Here is a 27,543-nt window from a genome sequence, read left to right on the forward strand (position 1 = left end):
GAGGACTGGAAATAGGACAGTGGGAATTGAGAAGAAGGAGTGAAAGAGAACCGAGATATAAAAAGGAAGGAAAGGTGCTTAATTGTCATTGTGATCTAGTAATGGCTTCTTTGTCACTGCTTCCACGCAGTGCAGAGTTGTTCTGGACCGCTAAAGCGACTGATTAAAAAAAGCTTTGTACTAATTGTTTTCCCCTCAGAACTTGTGTTCTAACTTGATCACTTCTGATTGTGTCATTCATGTATGAATGTTGAAAATTATGTGCTAATGTTATCACCACATCTTTCCTTCTACCACCCACTCCCCACTCCAAGGCCTTTATTACCTCAGTGTCTGTCATCACAAACAGTGCAGGTCGATTGGGTCCTATTTTGCCTTTTAATTACGTCACTCAGCAACATTTACAGTATAGTAGAAAAAAGGGAAGGAAAGGAATGGTACCTAGGTCAGTTTTCTCTTTCTCTCCATTCTTGGAGCAGCCTCCAGCCTTTAGAGAACCCCAGGAACTAAGTGTTCCAAGCCACATCACAAGCAGTTCAAATCTCGGTAAACAGCCAGTAGTATCATCATCTCTATTTTAAAAATCAGAGAAACTGGGCCCAGCACTTGGTGGAATGCATAATTTGCACCTCGGGCTTTCAAGCCTCTACAGCTCGTGTGCTTTGTATTACAAAGGGAGGCTTCTGTTCTTACTCTTGCTGTCACTTAGAGAGACACTCGGCTCACCTCCCCACCCAGCTTTGATTTCCTCTTCTGTCGGATGAGGAAACTTGAACTCAGTGCCACTTTGTGTTCCTTCCAGCTCTAGTCTTGAAAACGTGTGATTAAAATTTATTTTCACTGAAGAAGAAAGATGGAAAGCCCATGAGGGCAGAAAGTGGAGTTTGTGTTTCTCTTAGAACCTACCATTGCTTTGCACTAGTGGGCTCTCAGATTTTTAATTAATGAGCCCTCTTGTTCCTGTTGCAAAAGCTCACTGTATCCTAGTAACCTTTCTTGAGTATTCTTGGATATTCTTATCCAGTTCCAGTGTTTTCTGCATCACCTCAAACTGTACAAATTGTGTACCACTGCATGTTTTGTTTTTTTATCTTTTTTTTTTTTTTTTTTTTTTTTGCGGTACACGGGCCTCTCACTGTTGTGGCCTCTCCCGTTGCGGAGCACAGGCTCCGGACGCGCAGGCTCAGCGGCCATGGCTCACGGGCTCAGCCGCTCCGCGGCACGTGGGATCTTCCCGGACCCGGGCACGAACCCGTGTCCCCTGCATCGGCAGGCGGACTCTCAACCACTGCACCACCAGGGAAGCCCTGCATGTTTTGTTTATGTTATCCTCTCCCTGTGCTTTATTTACTGATTGCTTTGTCTTCCATGCTATAGAATGCAAGCTCCTATAGGTTTTGTTTCTTTTGTTTTCCCCAGTGGTAACTGATAGAATATATTTTTCTTAATTGTTTTCTTCTGCTAGTAACCCCAAAGAAGTTGGACTTGGTCATCTTTTCAGTGTGTGGTTTGACCATTTGAAATAGAAGCATATACACAAGAATAAAAAGAGGGATTTGCTGAAAAACCAAAGGTTTGTCCTTGTGGAGGCTTATTTGGATTCTCATTCTGTTGGTTGAATTGATTTGTTGGCATATAAGTGTGTCCTGATGGACTGCTCTGAAAATCTAAATCCGTGCTTTTTGACCTTTTCGAAGTCAGACACTGCTTTACTAATTGGATGAAGAAAAGCCATGAATCACTCCTTGGAGGATCTGCAGATACACTCCTCATTCAAAACGTCTCATGTGATTTGGGGGCAGGAGGACCACAGTTTACTGTGGGCGCCTAGTTGACCTCTAGTTCGGAGAGTGGCGGAGGGGGAAGAATCATGAGAGGTCATCTGGTGAAGTCCAGAGAAAACTTGGTCAGTTTATTTGGGTCTCTTTATTTTATTCTTTCAAAAAATTTTTAAATGAATGCCTTTGTTGCCTTTGCCCTTCCTAGTAAGGTTGTTTCTTTTTTTTTCTCTACATGCCTGACTTTGAGCACAGTGCTTTGGCAGTTAGTCCTCTTCAGTAAATGTCTGAGTGTTGTCCCGTCTACCTTTAAAAAAGAATAACTGCTTTCTCAGTCTCGTTTGCTCTCCCTAGCTACTCCCTTCTGGAAGTAGCTTATCCTAGCAAGCCTCTGCAAATAGTCTTAATCACCATTTTCTCACCACCCATTCACTCCTAAAGTCATTGCCTGGGAACTTTATTGCTTCATTACCGCATCTGTTGTTGTATTTTTATTCTTTATCACCTGTGTACCCTCTGTAGCATTTGACACCTGTTGCCATTGTGCTACTTGACACTCTTCCCTTCACCTTCTTTTTTTTTTTTTTGCGGTTCACGGGCCTCTCACTGTTGTGGCCTCTCCCATTGCGGAGCACAGGCTCCGGACGCGCAGGCTCAGCGGCCATGGCTCACGGGCCCAGCCGCTCCGCGGCATGTGGGATCCTCCCGGACCGGGGCACGAACCCGCGTCCCCTGCATCGGCAGGCGGACTCTCAACCACTGCACCACCAGGGAAGCCCCCTTCACCTTCTTAATCACCCTCTTTTGGCTTTCTCCCACCCATCTGGCCATTTTTACCCACTCCTTATGGAGTCCTGTGGGTGAGGCTGAGGGATACAGGTTCCCCCCTGCCTTCTTGCTCCTCTTCTCGTTGTCTCTCAGTGTCCCCACCCGTCTTCCTTTTTCCCCCTTGGCTTCTAACAGCGTTTGCGGATGACCCCAGGCCGCCCCTGCCCATGTGGGGCTGCAGGTACTTCAAATGCAGCATGCCCCAAGTTGTACTCTTCCCCACTCCCTTTTTCTGTTTTCTCCAAACCTCCTCTTCCTGCACATACCTCCTTGAATGGTACCCACATCCACACAGTGGAGCGACTCAAACTCAGAAACCCCATGACTCAGCTCTGTCCCTTCTTCCTCGTCGCCTCTGTGGCTGCCTCGTTGTTCTCCCCGATGACTGTAATAGTTTCTTACCTGGTTTTCCTGTCTTGAGTCCTTTCTTCTCTCCATACTGATGGCACTTTCAAATGTGCAAATCTCAGCTTATCTCTTGCTTTTTTTTTTTGAAGTTTTGAATTTTATTTTGTTTATTTTTTATACAGCAGGTTCTTATTAATTCTCTTGCTTTCTTAAAATCTTTAAATGTCTACCCATTGCCAAAAGAAAAACTTTTAAATTCTTTAACAAGATCTGGAAAATCATTTGTGCCCTTGATCTCTCCAGCATCACCTTTGCTCATGCTTGTGCTCTGGCCTTTGGTTCTCCCTGGTTGTAGAGCTTTTGCATATGTTGTTTCCATCACTCAAGGTGAGTTCATTCCTCCTCCTGTCCCACTGCTCCCGCCTGCACTTTGAGGTCATTTTCCTGACACTCCACTCACATTGTGCCTGTCCCCTGTGCCCCCGCACGTATCGTGGTGAGTTGTGTTTGGTTACTTGCCTTCCTCCCCTGTTAATCAGCAAGGCCTTTGCCTGTTTTGGGACCTTGTCTTTTATCCCTGATCCCAGTGCTTAGCATAATGCATGGCGCGAGGCACCTTCTCAGGGAGTTCACGTCCAGGTTGAGAAAGGTGAGAAGGGAAAAAGAAAAGAGACCTTAATGTGCAAAGGAATGATGAAGAAGCCCTTCACCAAGGCCTGCTGTGTGCCGCTGGCCGATGTGGACCTAGTGCCTTTCGCTCAGAAAATAAAGATATTCTACCAAGCACTGGTCACTTTTCTCTCCTCTGCACACTTCGGTTTCGCCGCCTCCCGTCCTGGTGCAGGGCCTCAGTACCGCCCGCACCACCTCTTCACCTGGTGTGCTTCACCCCGTTCCTCTTCCATCGCTTGTGGTATCTTGCTCCACTAGTCAGCCTCTCTGTTTCTGGTGTCTCAACTTCCTGTTCTACTTGATGCTTTCCCAGTGCCTGCAAACATGCTTAAGCTTCCCCTTCCTAAAAGGAAATCACATTCCTCCAGATCTTCCCCCACTTAAACAAATGCTCGGTCTTACATCACAGGTAAAATTTTGGAAGCAGTGAATCTCAGTGACTGGTTTACGTCTTCACTCTCCTTTCAATTCTCATTCCTTACCCCTCCACTGAAGCCCTTCTCAGTCAACAGGTTTCTCTTTGTGACTTTTGTCTTTGACTTTTCTGGTGAACTGCCCAGCCATTTATCATCTCTTTTACTGGATGTTGACATTCCCCAAACTTCTGTCCTCAGTCTTCTCCATTTAAGCATTCTCTGGGTTGTCGCATTAACAGTCCCTTCGGCTCTCACTTCTACACAGAAAACTTGCAAATCTCCAAGCAGATCTTTTGATCTCTAGGCTATCTGCCTACCAGTCATTCCTGCCTCTCTGATGGTCATGAAAACACCTCAGGACTTGCCATATTCCGCGCTGCATTCGTGGTTTACGCTCTCGTTCCCTGTTGAACGTGTCTGCCGTATCTTGGGACTGGCCCTTGCTCCCAGAGGGGTACGCCAGAGATCCTAACCTCGTCTTTCCCTGCCCCTTATCCCACACTGCTCACGTCTAGTCAGTCCATTTTCATGAACAGCGTCTCCTGCACCCCTCTGCTTCTGGATCTGCCCACTGCCATATCCTGAGTGTAGGCCCTCTCTCTTCAGTATTATTGCCCCATGTCCCAACTCCCTGTTTCTAATGTACTCCCTACTTCCCTCACCCTTCAAGCTATCCTGGATACACTTTTCAGAGTTATTTTCTAAAAATTGAAATTGATCATGTCATTTCTTTATTTTAAAACGACGTTCGTTGGCTCCCTCAGTCCTACAGGTTAGTGTTCAAAATTCTTAGGCCAGCATCACAGCCTTTCAAAACTGGGTCACACTTCTTTATTTTTAAAACAGTCTCGGCTTTTATTCTCTATTTTAAACAACTAAAATATTCAAACACTCACACACACACAGATGTGTGAGTACATCTCCTCTTGTATCTGGTTTCTCCTGAATGCTGGCAGAGGCGGTGAATACTTGTCAGAGCCCATGAGGAGAAGGAAACCCATTTTCCTTCCTCATACCTGCCTTCCTAGTGTCATTTTTAATATTCTTCCTTTCATTTCCTTCCACAGAGCTCATTCCCAGACTTGTGTAGGTTTACGGTTTTACTTAAACTATAAGCTTTTAAAAAGCATAAGCAGACGTGACTTCCCGCCACCCCTCCCGGTTCTCAGTTCACTCCCTTCCCTCAGACCCCTTCTTCTGCAGCCATATGGTCTCCCTTACAAAGGCCTCTTGCACTTTGATCACACCACACCGTGCTTATTACCCCAGGGCTTCTCCTCCAACTGAGAATGTACGTTCCTTTATCTTTTCAAACTCCGGGACTTCCCCTCAGTGTTCAACTCCCCGCCCTCCTGTGTTTACACGAAACTTTATATATTATCTTTCACATGGTATTCAGTGCAATGAGAGGTAGTGTACAACCCAGCAGTTAAGAGTGTGAACTCTGGGGCTAAAATGCTTGCATGTGAATCCTGGATCTACCACCTAAAAGTTATATGACCTGGGATAAAGTATTTAACTTCTGTGCCTCAGATTCTTCACTTTGCGGTATGTTAGGAGAGGATTAGTGAATTAGCACATGTAAAGTGCTTAGAATAGACCTGTTCAGTGTTAACTAATGTTACTGTTGTTTGATAATTTTTTTTTCAAGATACATCATTCCGGAGCCTCAACCCTAGAGATTCCTATTCATTAGCTCTGGGTGGGTCTTTCCAGGGTTCTGGGCAGGAGCTGCAGTGCCCTCTCTCCAGCTTGAGAGCCTCGCGCAGTACCTGGACTGGGCAGTCGTCAGTTACTTACTGGATGCCTGCAGTGTGCTAAATACTGTCCCGGGTACTTGAGACACCGAGATGAAAAGACTGACAAAACCTTCTGGTGGGGAAGATGGGCAGCATATAAAAGGACGGGAAATGCGTATAATATGGTATCAGATAATGGTAGGTGCTGAATGGGGGTGGGGGTGGATGCAGGATAAAGGGGTTTGGTTAGGAGTGGGTTCTGTTTTAAAGAGGGTAACTGGGGAAGGCTGAATTTCCGAGAAGGTGATGTTTGAACTGAGACCTGTGTAAAATGAGCGTGCAAGCTGGGGGAAGAGCATTAGAGAGAGAGGGGGCGGCAAGTGCACGGCCCTCGGATGGTGATGGGCTTGGTGTGTTCAAGGAGCAGCACAGTCACTTTGCCTGCAGTTGAACGATGGGGTAGTGCAGTAGGAGAGGGGCTCAGGGAGGAAGGAGGAGCTCTTGGTAGACAGGCCACGGGAAGGACTTTGGATTTTGTTGTGATGTGGGAAGGCACGGAGGATTCTGACCAGGAGTCTTTTTAAAAGACCATGGTCGGTGTGGGGAAAGTAGGCCGTGGGAGATGTGTGGATGGTGGTATGTGTGGAAGCCATGAGGCTGCTACAGTTATCCGTAACTCGTCCACCCATCCGTCATCCATACAGTTATCTATCATCCATCTACCCATCCATCATCCACACAGTTGTCCATAATCCATCCATCCATCCATAATCCATACAGTTATCCATAACCCAGGCCAAGAGACTGTGGCTTGGACCAGGGCAGTGGCAGTGGAGAGAATGGGATGAGAAGTGCTCAGATTCCAAATCTCTTTTGAAGGTAGAGCTGGCTGAAAGGTCAAGTGTGGAGCAGGAGAGGAAGAGAGGAAACTAAGGTAACTGCCTTTGGCTCAAGCATTTTGGTGAATGGTGGTTTCTTTTCCTGAGATGGGAAGCAGTGTGTTTGGGGGAGGGGAATGGGACTCTGCTCTTTGGCCGTGATAAACTTGAGATGCTTAGTACAGCTATAAGTGGACATCAGGGGAGAGGGTCAGGCTGTGGATGTAAATTTGGCAAGTCTCAGTTTATCGTTAGAACACAGTATAGGGAGGAATAATTTTTTCCAACTGAGAGATGACGTAAGCCTTTCCAGAAGAGAGGACATTTGAGCAAAACTTTGAAGAATGAGTATGATTTCCAAAGTCAAGAAAGGGGAAAATGGAAGATATTTTTCACCCGAGTCTCACGGCCTTTTTCCCTGGCCTCTTGTTGAATTTGTTTAAGAAGCTGCTGACCTGGTTGATAATCTCTTTTCACTTGTATAGCCACTTAGGTTCTCTACTGAAAAGGAAACCAGAGCAGATTACATACTAACTGATAAACCATATTCTACTATTTCTCATTGTTCACAAATTGAAAATTCGACTTGGACCATAGAGGTGCAGAATGCTAAGTGTGTTTTTGCTTCACTCCTCTGTGTCTGCTGTGAATTGGGACATGTTGATTTTGGTGTGGAGGTTTTTCATATGTTTGTCATCTCCACCGAAGGCTGAACATTTGGGGGACATTTTTACTTCTGCTGTTACTGACTCTAGGCACTTGACTTTGACCTGTTAATGTATAACTCAGTCAGGTTCGAGCCACAACCGTGACCGTGAGAAATTGGGACCCCTTGCTCTCTAATCACGCATATAACTCACTGGGGCACAGCACCTGTCTTGGTCTCGTGTTTTGCCTCTCTCCTTTACAGGGAGGGTTTTAATTGGAGTAGAATATAGCTTAGCTTTTGGTTTAATGTCATGATCACCCTAATCACAAAGTTGGTCTCCTAAATAAAGAAAAATTACCAGATGTTTGTTAGTCAATGGGTCAAAGAGTATGCATTGAAAAAAAACTGAGTCTAAGATACATTTAGAACTGATATAAAATTCACACTAGATAGGTGTGCCATTACCTTAAAATAATCTGTTTCAGTGCTGGGTATAGGTAGAATGTACGAAACTTCAGCTCTTATATAATACTTTTAGCCATTTTTCTATTTAGAAAAGAAATGTTGCATTAACGAAAGTAGTCATAGAATTTATTTCTGGGGCTTCCCTGGTGGCACAGTGGTTGAGAATCCGCCTGCCAATGCAGGGGACAGGGGTTCGATCCCTGGTCCAGGAAGATCCCACGTGCCACGGAGCAACTAAGCCCGTGCGCCACAACTACTGAGCCTGTGCTCTAGAGCCTGTGAGTCACAACTGCTGAGCCTGCATGCCGCAACTACTGAAGCCCACGCACCAAGAGCCCGTGCTCTGCAATGAGAGAAGCCACGGCAATGAGAAGCCCGCGCACTGCAATGAAGAGTAGCCCCGCTCACCGCAACTAGAGAAAGCCCACGCGCAGCAACGAAGACCCAACACGGCCAAAAATAAATAAATAAAATAAATAAATTTCGGGGAAAAAAAAAAGAATTTATCTCTAGATGGGTTAAAGCTTCTAGTCTTCAAGGTTTTTACAATAGATTTTGTCAAAATTTGGGGTTTGGGTCTTTGTCTTGAATTAGTGAGACCACTTCTACTCTAAACGTGTTTTAAATAATAACCTTGATTTTTATAAAAATTACACAAGAATGGCTATTGCTGTGTGTATATTGGTTTTCAACAACTCCACAATTCAGGATTCTAGTATTTTTATGTATACAAAGCATTCTGGACAAGAAGAAAATTCTCTCAGAACATTGTCTGGATCTTAAACTATTGCTTTTTTCCTGTGGAAAAAAATGTAAATACACAAAAGTACATATAATTTAATAAACACCCAAATACAGAATAACTAAATGTTAATAATTTGTTAGACTTGTTGTAAAGTTTTTCTTTAATAAATAAACCTTCACCAAGAATTTGAAGACATGTTTGTCCTCCACATGTGCCCATTCATGCTCCAGATCTCTTCTTCACTTTCCAGAGGAATTTAGTGTGAACTATTTCCATTTTTTTTCTGTGTCACCTAATGTGGTACTGTGGTGTATGTATCACGTGTTTTTTGAGACCTATCTGTTGTTGAAATACAGATGTAGTTCATTCTTTTTAATTGCTGTATAGTATTCCTTCACAAGAATTTAGCACGTTTGTTTTATATATATATATATATATATATTTTGGGGGGGGGTCTGCGTTGGGTCTTCGTTGCTGTGTGCAGGCTTCCTCTAAGTTGCGACGAGCAGGGGCTACTCTTTGTTGCGGTGCATAGGCTCTAGGCCCACGGGCTTCAGTAGTTGTGGTACACGGGCTCTAGAGCACAGGCTCATTAGTTGTGGCACGTGGGCTTAGTTGCTCCACGGTATGTGGCATCTTCCCAGACCAGGGATCATACTCGTGTTCCCTGCATTGGCAGGCAGATTCTTAACCACTGTGCCACCGGGGAAGTCCCAACACATTTGTTCTTAATACGAGTTCTTTATATATTCTAATAGTAATTGCTTATCTGTTACCATAAGCTCCAAATATCCTTCAGTTTCCTAAGGTGTTCCTTGCTGTCCAGCTTTATGTCTTTTGCAGGTAGCTTTCCTGAGTTTGATCTTACACTTCCATAGTATTTTATCCATTGGATTCTTATACTACAGTAGGGTGCCTTGTGGTCTAGTTTTTCCCACCCATGGAGTTGATGGGAGACTGAGTTTTATTTCTTTTTGCTCCAAAGGAGCTAGGAAACTAGTGAGTTGAATAAGCAGCCTTAAAGATTGGTATAGTCTATCTCAGTCAAGCTGGCGTCTAGTGTGCCTTTGATGGCATCATTAGTGAGTATTCTTGGTTTTTGATTTCTCTTGCTATAATAATGGGTGTGATGTTTCTCAGTAGCTGGCCTTCTCCGAGGATATCAGGTAGGTTACTTTATTAATTTAGAACACTTTGCATTCTAAGATTTCTTTGGGAAAGTTATGTGTATGTGTAGGGTTCTTTATGTGTGGTTCTTTCAAAAGAAGAGGTACATAATTAGGCTTTCTGCTGAAATATTGGAATCCACTGTCTGCCATTAAAGGCACATTTGCAAAGCTTTATTTTTGTTTCTGAAGCTTTGAATTAACATGTGAGCTAATAATTAAATCAAAATAGATTTAAAAAAATTATCTCCCAGTGTCCTTACTCTTGAATTCATGGTTATTTAAGAGCTTACCGTCTTTGAATAGCTGTTACTATGAAATCTGTTTTTCATTTTTTTTGAAGGGGCAACTTTAAGCAAAATTATCATAGAATAATAATGACGAAGGCATCATTGACACAAGTGAACGTTTTTAGTGCCTTCAACCTGTGTATGCACAAAAATATATCATGATTTCAGGTCAAAGTTATGGACTAGGCATTCGTTTATAGGAAGCGTGTCAGAATCAGAGTTGAATCGCCTCTGAGCAAGTCTGGTGTTCATTTGTGCTGTACACCCTCACTGAGCCCTTTAGTGCAACAGTGTGTGGCGCTGTTCTAGACTCAGACCTTCCAGGGCTGAATCACGTGGAGATTCACTCTAGGTGGGAAACAGGCAGGAAAGGAACACGTGAACCATCAGTCAGTGGTGAGTCTTAGGTAGAAGATGAAGAGGGGGATGATGCTGCGGAGGGAGCAGTCAGCAGCCAGCTCAGTGTTGGTTCACCCCGAGCCTGGTGGTGCATCCAGGAGGGAGGGTGCAGGAAGACTGGAAGCATTGTTTAAAGTAGATAGAAGTGTGGCATGGCCGTTTTACTCATTTGTTCAGCATATTTATTGAGCATCTGCGCTGTGTCTGGAAGTGTTCTGGAAACTGATGATCAGCGGTGAACACAAGAGGGACAGAAGAGTCTCTGTGTTTCTGGAGTGTACATTCTGAAAGTGGAAGCCTTACATGAACAAGAAAAATAATGTGAGGACTGGTGCATTGCAGATGGTCAGGGAAAGGAGGAAGCAGTAGGATACCTTTAATGAAAATACACTGTCAAAGGATAAATTTTAAAGACGTCTGTAAGATATCCAACAGACTTTTACTTGACAGTGTCCATTTCCCCCATCTTAATACACTTTTACAGTAGACTCTGTGTATCAGGGTCTATTGTATTGAAACCTCAAGCATAATTTCATTGTCTTAACAAAATCCATCATCAGTCCTGGGCTTCTGGAGACAGATGATTACCTTTCCAGAAGGTAATCTTTTCAGAGTTGAAATGACATATGGTAACTTGTTTTTTGGAAGTGTTGAAGAAACAAGAGATATTGTACCTAAATTGTGTTTACAAAAGAGTATAAAATAATATAGCTCTTTTTATGCAGAGTGGAAAAAAACTTATGGAGCTAATAACTTTAAATTTATATCTGGAAAGCTGAGAGCTGATAAATTATATATCAAATTGGCATATAACTTACTTGGTAACACATAGTTTGAGTTTCAAAGTATTGTGGCTGCATCAGGACACATATTACAAAGGAAGGATATGTATTTGCAACACCAGAATTTCATGAACTCCAGAAAATGGAAGAAAAGCAAAACAAAGCATCTTTATTTATTTATTCAATTATACATACACAGTACATTAAAATCAGTTATATTTACTATCTGAAACTGTGGGGGTGCCACCAAAAGTGGATTAATATGAAGACCAAATACTTTTTTTTCCTTCTTTTTTGGGGGGAAAAGAAAAAGCTTTATTTTTTTTAGAGCAGTTTTAGGTTCCCAGCAAAATTGAGCAGAAAGTACAGAGAGTTGCCCCGGCCGCACAAATGCACAGTCTCCTCCACTGTCAACGTCCAGCACTAGAGTAGTACGTGCGTTACAATTGATAAAGCTGCATTGACACGTCATTGTCACCCAAAGTCCGTAGTCTGCGTCAGGGTTCAGTCTTGGTGTAGTACATCCTGTGAGTTTTGATAAATGTGTAATAACATGTATCCACCAATATAGTATCATACAGAATAGTTTCACTGTCCTAATAACCCTCTGTACTCAGTCTCTGTATCCCTCCCTTCCATCTTAACCCCGGCAACCACTGTCTTCATAGTTTTGCCTTTTCCTTAATGTTATATAGTTGGAATTACACAGGTTATAGACTTTTCAGATTGGCTTCTTTAACTTAGTAACATGCATTTAAGATTCGTCTGTGTCTGAATTTTCATGGTGTGATGGCTCATCTTAGTATGGAATGATATTCCATTGTCTATATATACCACCGTTTATTTACCTACTAAAGGACATTTTGGTTGCTTTCAAGTTTTGGCAGTATGAATAAAGTTGCTGTAAACATCTGTGTGCACATTTTTGTGTGGACGTGAGTTTCCAGCTCCTTTGGGTAAATACCAGGGAGTGTGATTGCTGGATTGTGTGGCAAGAGAGTATGTTGGGTTTTTTAAGAAACAGCCACACTGTCTGCCAAAGTTCCATACCATTCTGAATTCGCAGCAGCGAGGAATGAGAACTGTTGCTCCACATCCTTGCCAGCCTTTTATGCTGTCAGTGTTTTAAATTTTGGCCATTCTAATAAGTGTGTATTGGTATCTGATTTGTTGTTTTAATTTGCAATTTCCTAATGACATATGTTGAACATCTTTTCACTTGTATATTTTTTCCACCTGTATATCTTCTTTACTGAGGTGTCTGTTCAGATCTTTTGCCCATTTTTCTTAAGTTCAGTTGTTCATTTTCTTATTGTTGAGTTTTAAGAGTTCTTTATATATTTTGGGTGACAGTCCTTTATTAAATACTTTAAATATTTTGCACATATTTTCTCCCAGTCTGTGGCTTGCTTGTCTTCGCATTCTCCTTAACAGTATCCATTGCAGAACAAACATTTTTAATTTTAATGAAGTCTAGCTTATCAATTATTTCTTTCATGGTTTGTGCCTTTCGTATTGTATCTGAAACGTCATCGCCAAACCCAAGGTTATCTAGATTTTCTTAATGTTATCATCTAGGAGTTTATAGTTTCGTGTGTGTGTGTGTGTATATATCTATCTTTGTTTTCTAGTTGAATTGCTAAGGAAAAATATTACCCCTTAATTTCTGTCCTGCTCTTTACATATGGGGTGATACGATATGCTTAAGGTTACACAGATAAGTAAGGTCAAGATTGAGTTTTGAGTTCACTTGGAGTTTCACTGTCACCTTTTACGGTCATTGGGACCTGAATGCTTAAGTTATTCTTTTGTGAAAATGGTTATTTGCATTTTCTGAAAGGAAGAGTTTTGTTATAGTCTTTTCTTCCATGGATCTTGGAATGAACGATTACAGGAAAGAAGTACTCTTAAACCGTGCATAGATTGCTAAAATGTTTAAAAATTTAATGGAATACTTTTTCCACAGAATGCTCTTGTGTTTCTTGATTGATAAGTTTATCTAGCCATTTTTGATGAAATTGTCAATACCTGAAACCTGATGTCTTACTGTTGAGAATCTCGTTTGCTGGATTATGACCTTCTTTCCTTGACCTTTAAAACCAGCGCTTTATAATGCTGAGACTCCATTTTTGTAAGTAAGACTGAAAAATTAACTGTTCCTGCTTTTACTTTTAATGCTATGCATATTTCTGCTGAAATTGTATTATTTACTTTCTAAGGCCAATTCTAGATCTTCTTACTGTTTTAAAATACAGACTTTAAAATGACAATAAGCCAAACCTGGGTGGAAGAAATAGTTTATACTGGGCTTAGTTTTATCTTAGTATGTTTTAGGGCATGTCATGGAATTCATATTCCCATTAGTTAATGCTATTCATGAGCATCTATCCGACTCACAAGAATTTTCACAGATGAATATGCATAATATAGGGCATGAAGAACATTATTCAAATTGTTAAAAAGGAGAAAAATTAAAACTTTAAGGAATATTCCTAATTTCTCCCAGATTCATGTTGCTTCATTTTTTGGACCTCCTTTTTCACATGTTAGATGTTAATTCTTAAATATCTGTATAACTATCTGAAATAAGGAAGATTAGAAAGAAAAATGCTTAAAAGGAGGTGCTGCAGTGCTAGAGATACCAAATCATTTTTTTCATCTTTTAAAAGAAAAAAGTCTAATCTTTGAAGATTTCATTTGTAAATTGACTCTGTTCATTGGTGATAAATATGCATGTTGGTATAGGAAAATCCCATTTTTTACATAATGCTTTAATGGAAATGGCAGTTCTATGAAATGAAAATGACTAGTAAAAATATGAATGATTCTCATAAGCCCGTATTACATCATTTTTATTGAGGTTTTTGTGTATTCTGATTCATTAATAGAGGGGAAAAGGAGAACAGTAACATGATTTGTTTCCTATAATTACTCAAATTGAATAGAATTTGTTTTCAATAAAATTCTTCGAGTAAATTGCCCAGGGAGAGGAGAGAAGGGTTGGCCTGTTTTTACAAAATGTCATGATTTTTACACATGAGACTTTGCTATTTTATCAATGATGTTGTTCACTTGCATATATTTTTAGTGTAGTTTATTCCAGATTTTTAAAAATAAAACCTATGTAAGCCCAAGAAATCTCTAACACTTAATGGCTCAGGATTGAGTGTTGAGGGAGAAATCTGGGATATTTATTTTATTCTGCTTATTACACAAATATCGTTTGTCTTTCAATAATTTAGACTACTTTTTAGGTGAACCTTATAGGCTGAAATATTATTTAGATTGCTATGTAATGGGTTAACTGGTGGAATTTCCAAAAACAGATTAGTGTTTACAGTTAAATTTGCTTTATTTTTGTGGAATACCTAGAAGAAAAGGTCATTGTAAAGGATAAAGACACTTAAACTCCCCCCTCTGATGAGGCAGGGTGAGGAGGAAGAGACGGGAGAAACTGAACTGGAAACAAGTAAGTGCTCTTAATTTCATCACAGTGGAATCTTGCCAGCATCCCTATTTTCTGCTTAGTAAACTTCAAACCACCTTAGAAAATCCTCTGTTTTTTTGGATGTGTTTGTGGGGCCTTATGAATTCTTGGCATTCTGATCTGAAGATGTTTCCATGTTCTTGAGGCAGAATTTTGTTGAAACAAATAATTTTAAGCTTATATCTGCAAAGCTTTAAGGCCTGTTAGTTTATGAAGCACCTTCAGGTTGTCAGTGAGAGTACTGTTTTCCCCCTTAGGCCTTATATTTGAAAGCGCACCCCTTTTCAGGTGTCTCACGGTTTTTGTCTGTTTTCTTCTCCTTTCCCCCCCAGCATTGTGGGGTCATTCGAGCTGGAGCTCTGCTTATATGATTGGCATGTAAGTCCTTGTGATTGGCACCTTTTACATGAGGGCCAAGGAATATATGTACATCGTGATTGTGCCCCTGTAGGTCTGTCTGAGCTTGTGTTTGTGTGTTTGTTTAATTGCTTTCTTTGACTCCAGAAAACTTGAGTTGTGTTTAGTTGTTCTTTTTTTCTTTTACCATTGCTGAAGTGATATCCACTTCAAGCAAAGAGACTTAATGGGAGATCAGACTTTCTCCATCTTCATTCTGAGCCAGCCTGCATGTGTTGGAGAGTGGAAAAGGGTAGAGTCATGGAGAGCTGCTGCCTCCATAATCCCGAAAAGACTGCCTCAGCAGCAAGTGTCTTTTTTCTCCTGAGAGGCCGAAAATTTGATACGAGGATGGAGCGTGGTCAGCATCTGGCTGTCCCTCACTGTGGCTGAAAATCCTGTTGGGCCACAGGGTACCCACCCTCCTGTGTCAGCTCTTAGTTCTCAGTAAGGAGATGACTTAGCATGTCAAGAGAGGGTTGTGTGTGATGGAGTCAGTAGGCGGGATGAGATAGCAGAGGCTTTGCCTTTCCCCATGCCTGGCCACAGCTGGACCTACAAAGTGCCTCCTTCTTGTGGCGTCCAGCTTGACTGCCACGGGGCCAAGGGCAGGGCTTATTGGAAAGGTAAGCAAATGGAGAAATTCTGTCTAGGCATTTCATTCTTTTTTTTGGGGGGGGGGGCGGCGCTCTGCCACGTGGCTTGTGGGGTCTTAGTTCCCCGACCTGGAATTGAACACTTGCCCTTGGCAGTGAAAGCGTGGAGTCCTAACCGCTGGACCACTGGGGAATTCCCTAGGCATTTCGTTCTTGAAGGTGTCATTGCTCAAAGAATGGGAATAGCTTTCAGTATAAGTAACTACAAAACAATAGATAATCTAGTAGTATAATCAATCCTGCTATAACGCGGCATATGCATTCCTAAAAATCGCCATCCTATACAGAATAGCACAGTAAAAACCATAGGACTTAAGAGGAGGAAACGAGGTTAGGTGCACAGCACTCAAAACCTTTGTTGGTGACACACACACAAAGATAGGAACCTAATGCAAGCAGAAGCACAGTTTTGCGCACATTAAATGGCTCGGAAATATATACATACTATAATAAATATGGCACTTTACCTTGAAAAAGACCTGAAGTTTGCCTGTGGAAGTGGGTGTTGGAAGAGAGTTGCAGTTTGTGAGGTACTGAAGTGGAGGAAGGAGGGTTACCCGAAATCACAGGGAAGGTGACACCAGGTGAGGATGGGTGTGGCCCCTGTCCCACACGGTGAACGGAGGTGCTGGTGGGTGATGGAGGTGTGTGTAGTTGTGTATTTTGTGTACTTCTGTGCCACTCGGTGCAGCTGGGTGCAGTTTTCTGTGATCACTTAGCGTTTCTTGCAGACAAAGTCACACATAAGCAAATGTGAAATTCATTTTATGCTCAGACTGTCCCCGTAATATGCACATCAATCACATTGAAACAGATTCACGTTTTCAAAATAAGCTTCTAGCAGAACTGGCTGTGGTTTATTTTATTGGAATTGAGTCCCTTTTCCTTTCTTTCTTTTCACCGTTATTGATTTCTTAATTTATATTTGTTAAGCCCACATCAGATTGATTTTCCATGCCCAGAGCACCTCCAGAGGCGAGAACGCAGCCTGAGATTTTAATTTTGCTAGTGGTAATCCACGAGGTACTTGCTCCTTGGTGAGTGACTCTCAGTCTCTGTCTCTGTCTCTGTCTCTCCCTGCCCCCTCTCTCGACACACACCCCTTTACCACGTGCCAGGCACAGTGCCGGAGATACGGAAACTGGTATCATTCTTGTCCCCAGGAGCTTAGAGTCTCATTGAAAAATTTTCAAGGCGCAGATTTAAACGTCTTGGTTGTGGATCTTCTTCGGGAGCAGATGAACCAACTTCAGGTGTTTCTTAGTTTGTGAACACAGGAGCACACGTACCTCCCCACCCCATCTCTTACTTCCTGTGAATGTAAAGATGGGGTAAAGAGCTTGCCTGGAGGAAACACAAAGACATCATTGATTTACATAGTGAAAAGATGTGAATTTGAAAAGGGGTTGAAGAGGTCCTAAGAGACCTTGTAGCTCACCCCCCCCCACCCCCCACCCCCGATTTCTTGATAAGCCCTAGTGGTCAGGTGTTGGAGAAGTCTCAGAGTAATGTAAATGGTATGATCCCATTTTTGTTAATCCCCCCTCCTCACTCATGTATGTGTGTACTGCTTGTGTAAGCATACGTGATGTGGAAACATCTCCCATATTGTGAATAGTAGTTACCTCAGGGGACAAGGGAAAGCTGATTAACTTCCTCTTTATACATCCTTTATTATTTGGCTTGTTTTAAGAAGCATGTTTTACTTTTTTAATTAAAAAATCTAATAAAGTAGAAAATGAATAAATAATAATGATAAAAAATACCCTCAGGGCACTTTGTTTCAATCTTCCCAGTACCCTGGGTAGTTGAAACTGAACGTGACGTTTCAGGGGTGGGCTGCCCAGCAGGACTCTGAACTTGCCACAGCCGGAGATGATGTTAACTTTTCTGCAGCGACACTGTGTTGCTGTGGGGGCAGTTTGTGTGTATAGACCATTAGCACCTCAGCGTCGTTCTTGCCTCTCTACCGCTGTTGGCACACTCTGCCTTTGATAATCATTTTGGACCCGGGTCTAGTCCTTTACATCCTCCCTGTTAGATTTCATCTTGTTATTGTGGAAATCAGTGTTCAGCATAGGTTAAGAACTGGCCTTGGATTCAGGCTGCCTGGTTCCAGATCCTAACTACCGCTAACTAGCATGAAGACTTTAGACAGGCAGTGCGTCCTCCCGAGCCTCAGTTTTCTCCTCCGGCGGCAATCATGCATCTGTGAGGTGTCACGGAGACACTGTGTGCTAGAACACTCACTAGGCCAGGTGCCTGGTGGCGTGGTGAGAACCTGGTGCACGTTAGCTGTTACTGGAAGTGCGTCAGCCTCAGCTGGTCTCTCCCGTCCATCATAATGAGATGGTTTTGGATTAACCACATTTGCACATCCCTCCTGACCCCAGACCATAAATCAGTCTTTCTTCTAAACGATCCTCCTGAGATCCCCAATCAATCTCTGTCTCATTCCACAGGTCCCTTCACCGACGTTGTCACCACCAACCTAAAGCTTGGCAACCCGACAGACCGAAATGTGTGTTTTAAAGTGAAGACCACGGCACCACGTAGGTACTGCGTGAGGCCCAACAGTGGGATCATTGATGCAGGGGCCTCTATTAATGTATCTGGTAAGTTCTGAGAATGAAGGCCAACAGGGTGGGCTAAGAAGGCCCCCTAGCAGTAGTGGGATCTCTTAAAGCTTGTCTGTGCAGTACAGCAAAATAATATGGTCGTTTCCTCCCCCGCAAGCCCCCGCCCTCTGATCACAGCTCTGTGGGTCCCACTCACCTCTTGTTCTTCCATAATTAAAGTCTCTTCAGTTTAACGCTTACAGCCTTCGTGCCTCAATAGTTAGAGCAAAATTAAAGTGGTAACTTCAGACTTGGCTTCAGAATGAGTTTGTTTTTCACTCCCTTGAAATTAAATCTGCCCTTTGGCAGTAAATAAAAAAGGGCTAAACAAACTTAATTTTCCTTTGTGGGAGAAAGCTAAATGGAGTTATTTTCTTATTTAAGCTAAATGATTTCTGACATTAAGCTCATGTCATTTCCAGTGATTGGTAACTGCACTTTACTGATTGTGAAAGGGTAAGGGAGATGAAGGCTGAGGAAATTGGAATATATTCAAGGGGGCAAGTTCTGTGCATGTCTGATGGGTTTTTTCCCCCTCCTGTCTGAGAGGGCATATATTTTCCAAAGTCCAAATTTTGAAAAGATGCTGGTAGAGTACCCAAATTGAGAATTGGATTTCAGAATTAAGGAGATGTAAGTGATGGGTTTGAGTTTAAATGTATTTTTAGAAATGGAATAAACTTTTAGCTCATTAGAACTTCTGGATCCAACAGTGCTTTTTGTATTTGTGGAGGAGCTGTGGGGGAGTGTGTGTTAATCCTTTAAGTATCAGGAGACTGTCACAGAAGGTTCTGCATCATTAGAAACTACTACTCATTTGAAATGGGTACCTGGCTGGCTTTTTTCATGACAGATTTTGATTGTGATACATTGGGCTATTCATTTGACACCTAAAAGAAAATGACTCACCTCTTTGGAAAGATACAAGGTGTTTCATTATCTGATCATTTCTGCAAACTCTTGTTCCCTACATCCATTGGTCTCTCTCATTATGGTGCGCTCACACCAGCTGTCCCCTTGTGTGTTTGTCCCTGAGGCTGCAAGACCTGATTTGGACTCTCACATCGGGTTATTATCCAGGAGAAATCAGGAGGGTGGCAGCCAGCATTTACTGAGGGTCTCCTCTGTGCTGGGCCTGCACACATGTCATCATGTCATTTCTGTTATCTGCCCTGTGCAGAATGCACTGTTACCCCCATCGTACTAAGAAGGGGGCCAGTGACAGAGCGAAGGTGTGGACCATCTTGATTGGCTCTGATGCCCAGACGCTCCGAACTGCAGCATGCTGGTAAAGGAAGGGGCCCAGGGTGTTGGCATTTCGGTGTTCCTTGGATCCAGAGGGTTTCAGTTTTTCCATTGAAATCAAGGGCAGCTGGTATCTTTAATTCCCTTTTTAAAATTGACTTCTTTACCTCTTGATTTCCTTGCCCATGTCAAATTTGAGTAAGGTTGTCAGTAGGTGAGACTTAGATGTTTTCACAGTAGACATGGGGCAGCAACGTCGTTCTCTGAATAGTCTCAACAGGCAGTTGTACAGTGTAGGTGTGCTTTCCAATACGAGGTATAAGCGTGTGTGAGTGTATGTGTATCTCTTTCGGAAAGATTCACCCCTCCCCCATCAGAGGAATGTTTTTTAAAGTAATAACGAACCCTGGGCATTTGTTTTGATTTATGTCTGCCTCTTTAAGGAAGACCAAGATTTTGTGGTTGTGGCCTTCCTTTTGCAGATAAGAAGGTAAGGTTCAGAGAGTGGGCGTGAATACCTACAGGCACACGGGTGATTAGTGGCCGAGCTAGTATTTGAAGCCAGGTGTCTGTCCTGATCTAGTGGCTCTTTGGTGACACTGAACTGCCTCAACAGTGTTAGGGGATGGCCCCACTTACAAATGAATGTAAAACAAAATACCTTGGCTCTCAAAATGTCATGTACTTGGGGAAAAAAGCCACTGAATAACAGAATGTCCACGTGTCTGCAGACCTTCCTCCTGACGAGACAAGATTATGTTTACACATGAGAAAGGCCTCCTTTGTTTTTATTTGGTGTGTATCGGTCTCAGTGCTTGGGGTGCACCTGGGTGAAGCCAGATTTTGTTGCATTTTCGGGACAGCCTCATCAGCCGGCAGAGACCAGCCTCCACTTGCTGGAGTTTTCCGTGCTGAGGGGCCGCTGTATCATTTATTAGACGTTCATGTCTTGGGGTAAAAGCACTGCGCTTTTCCAAGGGTCCTGTTAAAATGCAGCCACGTGATGGCATCTGGGTGAGGACGTGGGGTTCCCGGGTTCCTGCGGGTGAGAGAGACTGTCCTCGGGAGAAGGAGGCGCCCGGCGGCCGGGCAGGAGCGCGCGGCTGAGCCGGGCTGCACCCGCTCTACTCAGAGGGCGTTAGAGCTGGGCTTCGGAAACCTGAACCGGGAAGCCCAACCCTGCTGTTTAGCCTGTCGGCTGACCTGTGCCAATACTCTGAGCACCCTAGGTTCCAGTTTTCTCATTTGTGAGGTGGAGAGAATGGTATCCGCCTCACAGAGTATTTACCAATGCTGAAGGATTTTAACGGGAAGCGTGGTACGAGAGTGGGATTGCGTTTTTCTTCCACTAGCTTTGACCAAAACTGGCTAGTTTCTGTTGAAGGTGGATCGTACATATTTGAATTGCCTTTTTAGAAATAAATCAATCCTATACATTTTACTCATTTATGAAATCTTTCTAATTTAAGAAGAAGTTTTTGTTTTTCTTCTTTCTATAATATGCATTTGTTTTATAGTGAAAAGTCACTAGTAAATTTTCAAATACAATCTGTGAAAAGGAGGTCATCAAATCAACTGAAAATACTACCAGCATTGCCCTGCCTACCACACAGAATGTCACAGCATACCTGAAAAGGACGTGACTAGTATGTTATTTTTTTCCCATCTCTGAAAACCCTTGGGATGTGCTAGCTGACAGGAAAGGTTATAAATCATTCTTTGAGAGAGGGGGGCAAGGAGGAAGGGAAAGAGGAGGAGGGGGATGGTATCCACCCATGGAGCTGGCAACACAGACTGAGGTCTGAGGGCACACAGATCAGGGTTTTGATGGGGGATTGAGACTTTCTAGCTGTCAGATGTCTTTCAGACACACCCTGTGAAACTCTTCTCAGCTGTCAGCTTAATCTGATATTCGCAGGACCTTACATTATGCATCAAAAGTCCAGACGCTGACCTGTCATGTCTTTTCTTCAGAAGATGGCACATCACTCATTGGGTCCTTAAAAAAAAAAAACAACTCTTGTATAAACTCAGGTGGTAAAGTTACAGTTGGAAACAGGTATCACCTAAACTTCTTGTGTCGGTAGGTGAAAACATGTGGACTTTGCAAAGGAGTGTTTGGGGATCCGGTCACTCGGGTCTCTGACTCCTTTTCTTTGTCCTTTAGATAGGTGCTCCTTGCATCTCTTTCTGACAGCCCCTTCTGGGATCTGTGCCTGTTGGATGAGGCAGGCAGTAGGTGGGAGGGTGCTGGGTGCTTTGTGTTTGCATTAATTGTCCCAGAATGCCATGGTTTTGGCCCCTTGCCCCTTGATACGCACCATCTGCTAGAGACGGTTTTGAATTATTCAAATCTGGACCTCAGCAAAATAGGCACACTTAAATGGAGATTGGAGAAGAGGAGATTGGATTTTTTCCTCTAGAGATTTTAAATGCAAGGAAAATAGAACTTTTTGAATTAATGAATTGTTTGACGCAGTGGGGGGTCTCCATTTGTTCTAGCTTTACAAAATTAAATCTGTTTTCTGAACTGTCTGGTGGGAAAATATTTTTAAGGTAGATAATTTCTGAAAATGTCTGTGGTAAGCTGTTAGTGGTTGTGGATTTTTTTGTTTTAATACTGCAGTTTAATAATGAGGGGGTTTTCCATTAATATTCCAAACCATGTTTGCCAGCGGATACAGCAGGTGAAGTGGTAGAATTATGGGCCCATCAAAAATACTTACGCTTCCTGTAATATGATATTAAGTTTAATATTTTTATAGCCTTCACTGAATTCTAATTTCACTGAAGTAGCAAGCACGCTTCCATTTGCAGTTCAATTATGCATATTGGTTGCCTTTGTACCAAGGAAATTAGAAATGCAAACTATCTGTTTGGTGGGGGGGGCGTTGGAAAGAGTCATTAAAGATACCAATATGTAGGCACAGATACACTTTACTAAGTGTACCCTGGGAATTGAAAATGAATTAAAGACAAACCAACACAAATCTTCTAGTGTCTGAATCTGTGTTTTAAATTAAAATTCCGAGAATTAGGGAGCAGTGTTTATTCCTGACATATAGCCCTTTTCAGCACTTATTTCAGTCACATTTAAAGCATAAAGTTCTTCCAGTAAAATCCCGAGGACAGAGAATGAATATCAGCAGCTCTTCTTGGATGGGAACATTGGTCAAGTAACGTAATTGGGTAGTACTGCGATTGACAATTAATCCTTTTAAGATTTTGCTGACTCAGTTTAAAGGAGCCGCTTGCTTGCCCTGGACCAGCCAACCTTGGGTTGCAGCTCTTAGGTGATTAGCGTCCGGAGTGTAAGTGCCCTGCCCTTAGAGAAAGAAGTCAGGGATTCATCCGTCACGTGCTGATAGTGGGAGCTAAATTTGGAGGTTTTGGCATCTTAACAGCCTCATTCTTCTTCGATGGATCGTTTGCTTTGGAAGTCTCTGATAAACAGAACCTTTTCATAAGTGGTTTTCACGAACCAGCTTTATGACTCTCAGATGAGAACAACTCACATTCATACTTAAAAGATGTCTTTAATCTTTTTCACCAGATGAGATTCTGGTTTTTTAAAAAAGGGGGAAATTACCAACAGTAATTAAGCTTCATCGTGCCTTTAAAGATTTGTTTAAAGTTTACTGCAGGGACTTCCCTTGGTGGCGCAGTGGTTGGGAGGCTGCCTGCCAGTGCGGGGGACCCGGTTTCGAGCCCTGGTCCGGGGGGATCCCACATGCCGCGGAGCCGCTGGGCCCGTGCACCACAGCTACTGAAGCCCGTGCGCCGTAACTACTGAGGCCCGCGCGCCTGGAGCCCATGCTCCGCGGCAGGGGAGGCCACTGCAGTGGGCGGCCCACGCACCACAATGGGGGGTACCCCCCACTCGCCACAACTTGAGGGGGCCCGCGTGCAGCAACGAAGACCCAACACAGCCAAAACTAAATAAGTGAATAAATGTATAAAAAAAAAGTTTACTGTAATATTGAAGTTTCTTAAGGAGAATCCTGTTTCACTTTTTATGAGTGTAACACAATTTCCTTATTTTTTACATTTTTCAAAGATGATGATCAAGAGGACTTTATCCAAGTACATTCAGTACAGCTCACTTAGCTGAAGTACATTCAGTACAGCTCACTGCAGCGTGGCCGAGGAGCAAAAACCAGGCGTGGCCGAGGAGCAGCCAAAAGTAATGTTCCTTTCACTGGTTACAGCACCTTTTGCACATTCTACACTTAGGCTCCCTAGTCTTGACTCTCCTGTTTATACTCTTACCTTAGACTCTCTGTTAACCCTGTTCTGATGTCCAGCCCATCACAGGCCAGAGTGAAGGGCAAGGGCTGCGAGCGGTGGCCACAGTGAAGGCCTGGACAGGAACACCGCAGAGAACAAGTACGGGAAGGTAACAGCAGGGATCCGGGATTGCCGGAGCCTCAGGGCACACCGTTCTCCCTGTGCAGTGGGTCAGTCCCGAGGGACCTTGCTTGTGGGTCGTATTAAGGTGGCATGTAATGGATGTTGATAATCAGAACACGAGAGTACTCAGGGACGGCTGTGTGGTATTCCAGTATAAAGTGTTAATGGAGATAGGAAAGTCTGTTGGAGCTTTGAAAAAAGATGTGCCTTTTAAAAGATATTTATAAAAAAGAGTGAGTCAGCCATGTTCTTCGGCCAGTGACTGCATATTGCACACCTCATTTTCCAGTGATACTGGGGTACATTTGCCCTGTAAACGCTGCACAGATAAATCAGTGAGACTCTGAGGGGTCTGCTATCTAAGACGGGCTGTACTGAACTGGAAACTCCTGTAGAGAGCACAAAGACAACTCAGTGTCAGCCAGTTTATAAATAGATAAAATTAATTATTTACCTTCTAGACTCTTAGTTCCATCCATGGGTCCCTGAGTAGACAGAGGTCCAGGAAAGTAGTCATGTTTCCAACATTCTGAGCATCCTGAAGGAAATAATACATTTACTCACGATAAGGCACCCAGTCTCACTAAAATGTCCGCTTCGCTCTAGGCTAGAACTCTGTCCCCTCATTGTGGAATACTGGCTACCATAAGCTGATGACAGAGTGCTGGTGTGTCTCTGATTAGTTTCAAAAAAGTGGAGCAGTGACTTCATTATGACATTGTAAATGCAGCTTAGTAGAGAACAGTCTTTTGACAGAGGCATGAAAGCAAAGACAGAGAGTGCGAGAGCACAGTGGTGATGAGAGGATTGGAAACCACTGTCTTAAACCACGAGATGAAGAGTGAGTGGCTCTGGGAAGTGGGGCAGAAGAGAAGACAGCTGGTTGAGGATTAAAGAGGGTTTCCTCTCTCTGTGCTGCCCAGGGAGATTTCTGGGGGGAGCATGATTCCAGAGGGCTTTGAACGTTGGAAGGGAAGAGGGGGCACACTCCTCAGCCAGTGGGAAGCCGCAGGTTAGTTCCCAGAATGTGAGGTAGCAAAGCGTGAAGTCCTGGTCTCAGCTTAATTGGGTAGAAAAGGCGAACATGTGGGGAGAACTCTGTATCAGTAGTGTCCGCTGACAGAATAAGATCCCCAGTAAGACGAGAGTGTGAAATAGCATCCCAGTAGGAGCTGCGGCGTGAGGAGGTGTCGTGCAGCACGTGTTCTCCAGGTAGGGTGCCTGGACCGGCGGCAGCAGCTGGGAACAGGTTAGAAATACGTGGAATCAGAAACTGGAGGTGGGACCCTGCCACCTGTGTTTTGACAAGCACTCCAGGTGGGTCTGATGCACCCTGAAGCCGGAGACCCCCTCATGACAGAGTCAGACTAGTGGCAGGTTCAGAGTCAGATGAAGCCCGGGGAGGTGTGACATACTGAGATGTGAGTAGGGCAGGGGGACCGAGAGGGATGTGCCAGCCTCCTAGGCCCAACGTGATAAGAGGAGACTTGGGTAACGACAGGAGAATACCTGCGTGCGGGGGTGTGGCCAGCACCATATGCACACCTGTTGGACCAGCAGGGAAGCCTGTTGTTGGATCATATCAGTAAACTGAGAGAACCAGGCTGTGGACTTGAATTGATTGTTTTTTACTTGGGAAATAGGCTTTTTTTTTTGTAGCAGGTTTCTGGTCCGAGGAATTTCGTGATGGTGAGTAGGGTGTTTAGGGGGAGATTAAATTTGTAGCGTTTTCGGGCTCTGCAGGGCAGCTTGTCTGAGAGAGAGACCGGGAGGAGGCGGGGAGATCTAGCTGGAGAGGCTTAGGTGTTGGGGGGTGGGGCTGAGCTGAGATTGTGGTCATGTGAACAAGGAGAGGGACATTTTAAAAATAAAATTCTGAGATTAAAAAAATAATAAAGCGTGTGTCGAGGTGCTTGTTAGACTTTTATTCATTGGCTCTGTTGCCATTATTATGATGCAGGTGAAGATGATCTGTGACCTGCTCGCTCAGGTTCTCATAAGAAGCTTTTATGCTGCATTTAATCAAGTCATTTCTCTGAGGGTGTTTTGTGTGTGTGTGTGTGTGTGTGTGTGTGTGTGTGTGAGAAGCGGCATATATTCTGCATTTCTTCTGAAGAAAGTCTGATCTTATTGATCCAGTGTTTTATGACCATGAAGGCAAACGCCTTCTTTTCCACCTACTGCTCTAGGTGGAAGGAGAGTTGCTGCGGAAGTTCACCAGCGGCCACCATTTTCACTCAGCTTAAAGTTTTCACCTTGCCAGTCTCACCAGTGCATCGGGCATCTGCGTTTCAGTTTCATGAGTCCCAGCCTTTGCAGAAGGGGTATTTGACCTGCCGCCTCTGCTGTCTCCAGTGCTCCTGTAAGGTGATTTGTTACCACCAGTACCCGCTTCTTTATGTGCTTACATTCTTGTTGAGCCTCGAGGTCTAAATGTCAGTTACATCCTCTTGAGGGTCTTCTAGCTCTGCACTGTGGCGACCTGGCAGGCAGCCTGCTCTAGGCCTGGAGTTGGACTGATGCCACCTTCAAGGTCCGAGGGTGGCAGGGGGGTCTCAGACAGCGCCCTTCTCCAGAAGTGGAGCAAGAGGTTGCAGGGTGGTTTGTTTAGCAGAGCACGGGGAACCCCAGTCCCCTCCCTGTAAGGGACACGTGCGCGTGCACGTGTGCCTCTGTCTCCTCCCGAGGCCTGGGTACATACGGGACTCAAGACTTGGTTTGTGTGAGGTTGCTTTCTGTTTCAAACTGCACATTCTCCCAAGAAGGGGACGACACAAGGCCACCAGTGCCTTCACTTGAGTTATTAAAAGAGCATTTTCCTCCTGGAGGGGCCTGCGAGGCAGCTTGATGGAGAATGACGGTGGTCAGACCTTTTGGTCTCAGGGCCTCTTTACACTCTTAGAAATCAAAGACCAAAAGAGCTTTCTTTGATTTGTGGGTTGTATCAATATTTATCGTATTGCAAATTAAACTGAGAAATTTAAAAAGTATTCTTTAATAACAACTTTAATAAATACAGTTATATGCAAACAGTAACATTTTTAGTGGAAAATAACTTTTCAAAAAAAGTATGGCTTTATTCAATATGTTTTGCAAATCTCCTTGATTTCTGGCTAAATAAAGAGAAGACAGGCTGGATTCTCTCAATTGCTTTTGCATTTCAGTCTGTTATAATGTGTTGTTTTGGTGAATATATATGAAGTAAAACCACCTTTACCACAGATATGTATTGGAAAAGGAAAGGGTATTTTTAATAGCCTTTTCAGATAATTATAGACATTATTCTTTGATACTGTATCAAAACTTGACAAGTGACACTTCCTTAAAGTTTAATACAGTGTGGAATCTGACACCCTGTCAGTGAACCGTTTGAACTTTGTTTCACTAAAATGCATTGGTTTCTCTTACACTTGATGGCTTTGGTAATATTATGCTAGCTGAGTTATACAGATCTTCCAACTGTTGACATCTCATTATACAGTATCAAAAAAGTACATTCGTTACTATTCCCACTGATCTCATTGGAAAAGTCCTTAAATCTTCAGGAAACTGCGAAGCTCTTGGTGGCAGAAGGAG

General features: G+C 43.3%; 1 protein-coding gene across 1 annotated transcript in view; it reads left to right on the forward strand.

The window, feature by feature from the left end:
• Positions 1-27,543, forward strand: part of VAPB (VAMP associated protein B and C) — a 47,166-nt gene that overhangs the window by 7,989 nt on the left and 11,634 nt on the right. The window contains exon 2 of the mRNA XM_065892335.1: positions 18,157-18,309. Within this exon, the coding sequence (XP_065748407.1) occupies positions 18,157-18,309 (153 nt within the window). The remainder of the gene's footprint in view (positions 1-18,156; positions 18,310-27,543) is intronic.

The sequence above is a fragment of the Phocoena phocoena genome, chromosome 15, assembly GCF_963924675.1.
Source record: "Phocoena phocoena chromosome 15, mPhoPho1.1, whole genome shotgun sequence".
Lineage (NCBI taxonomy): Eukaryota > Metazoa > Chordata > Mammalia > Artiodactyla > Phocoenidae > Phocoena > Phocoena phocoena.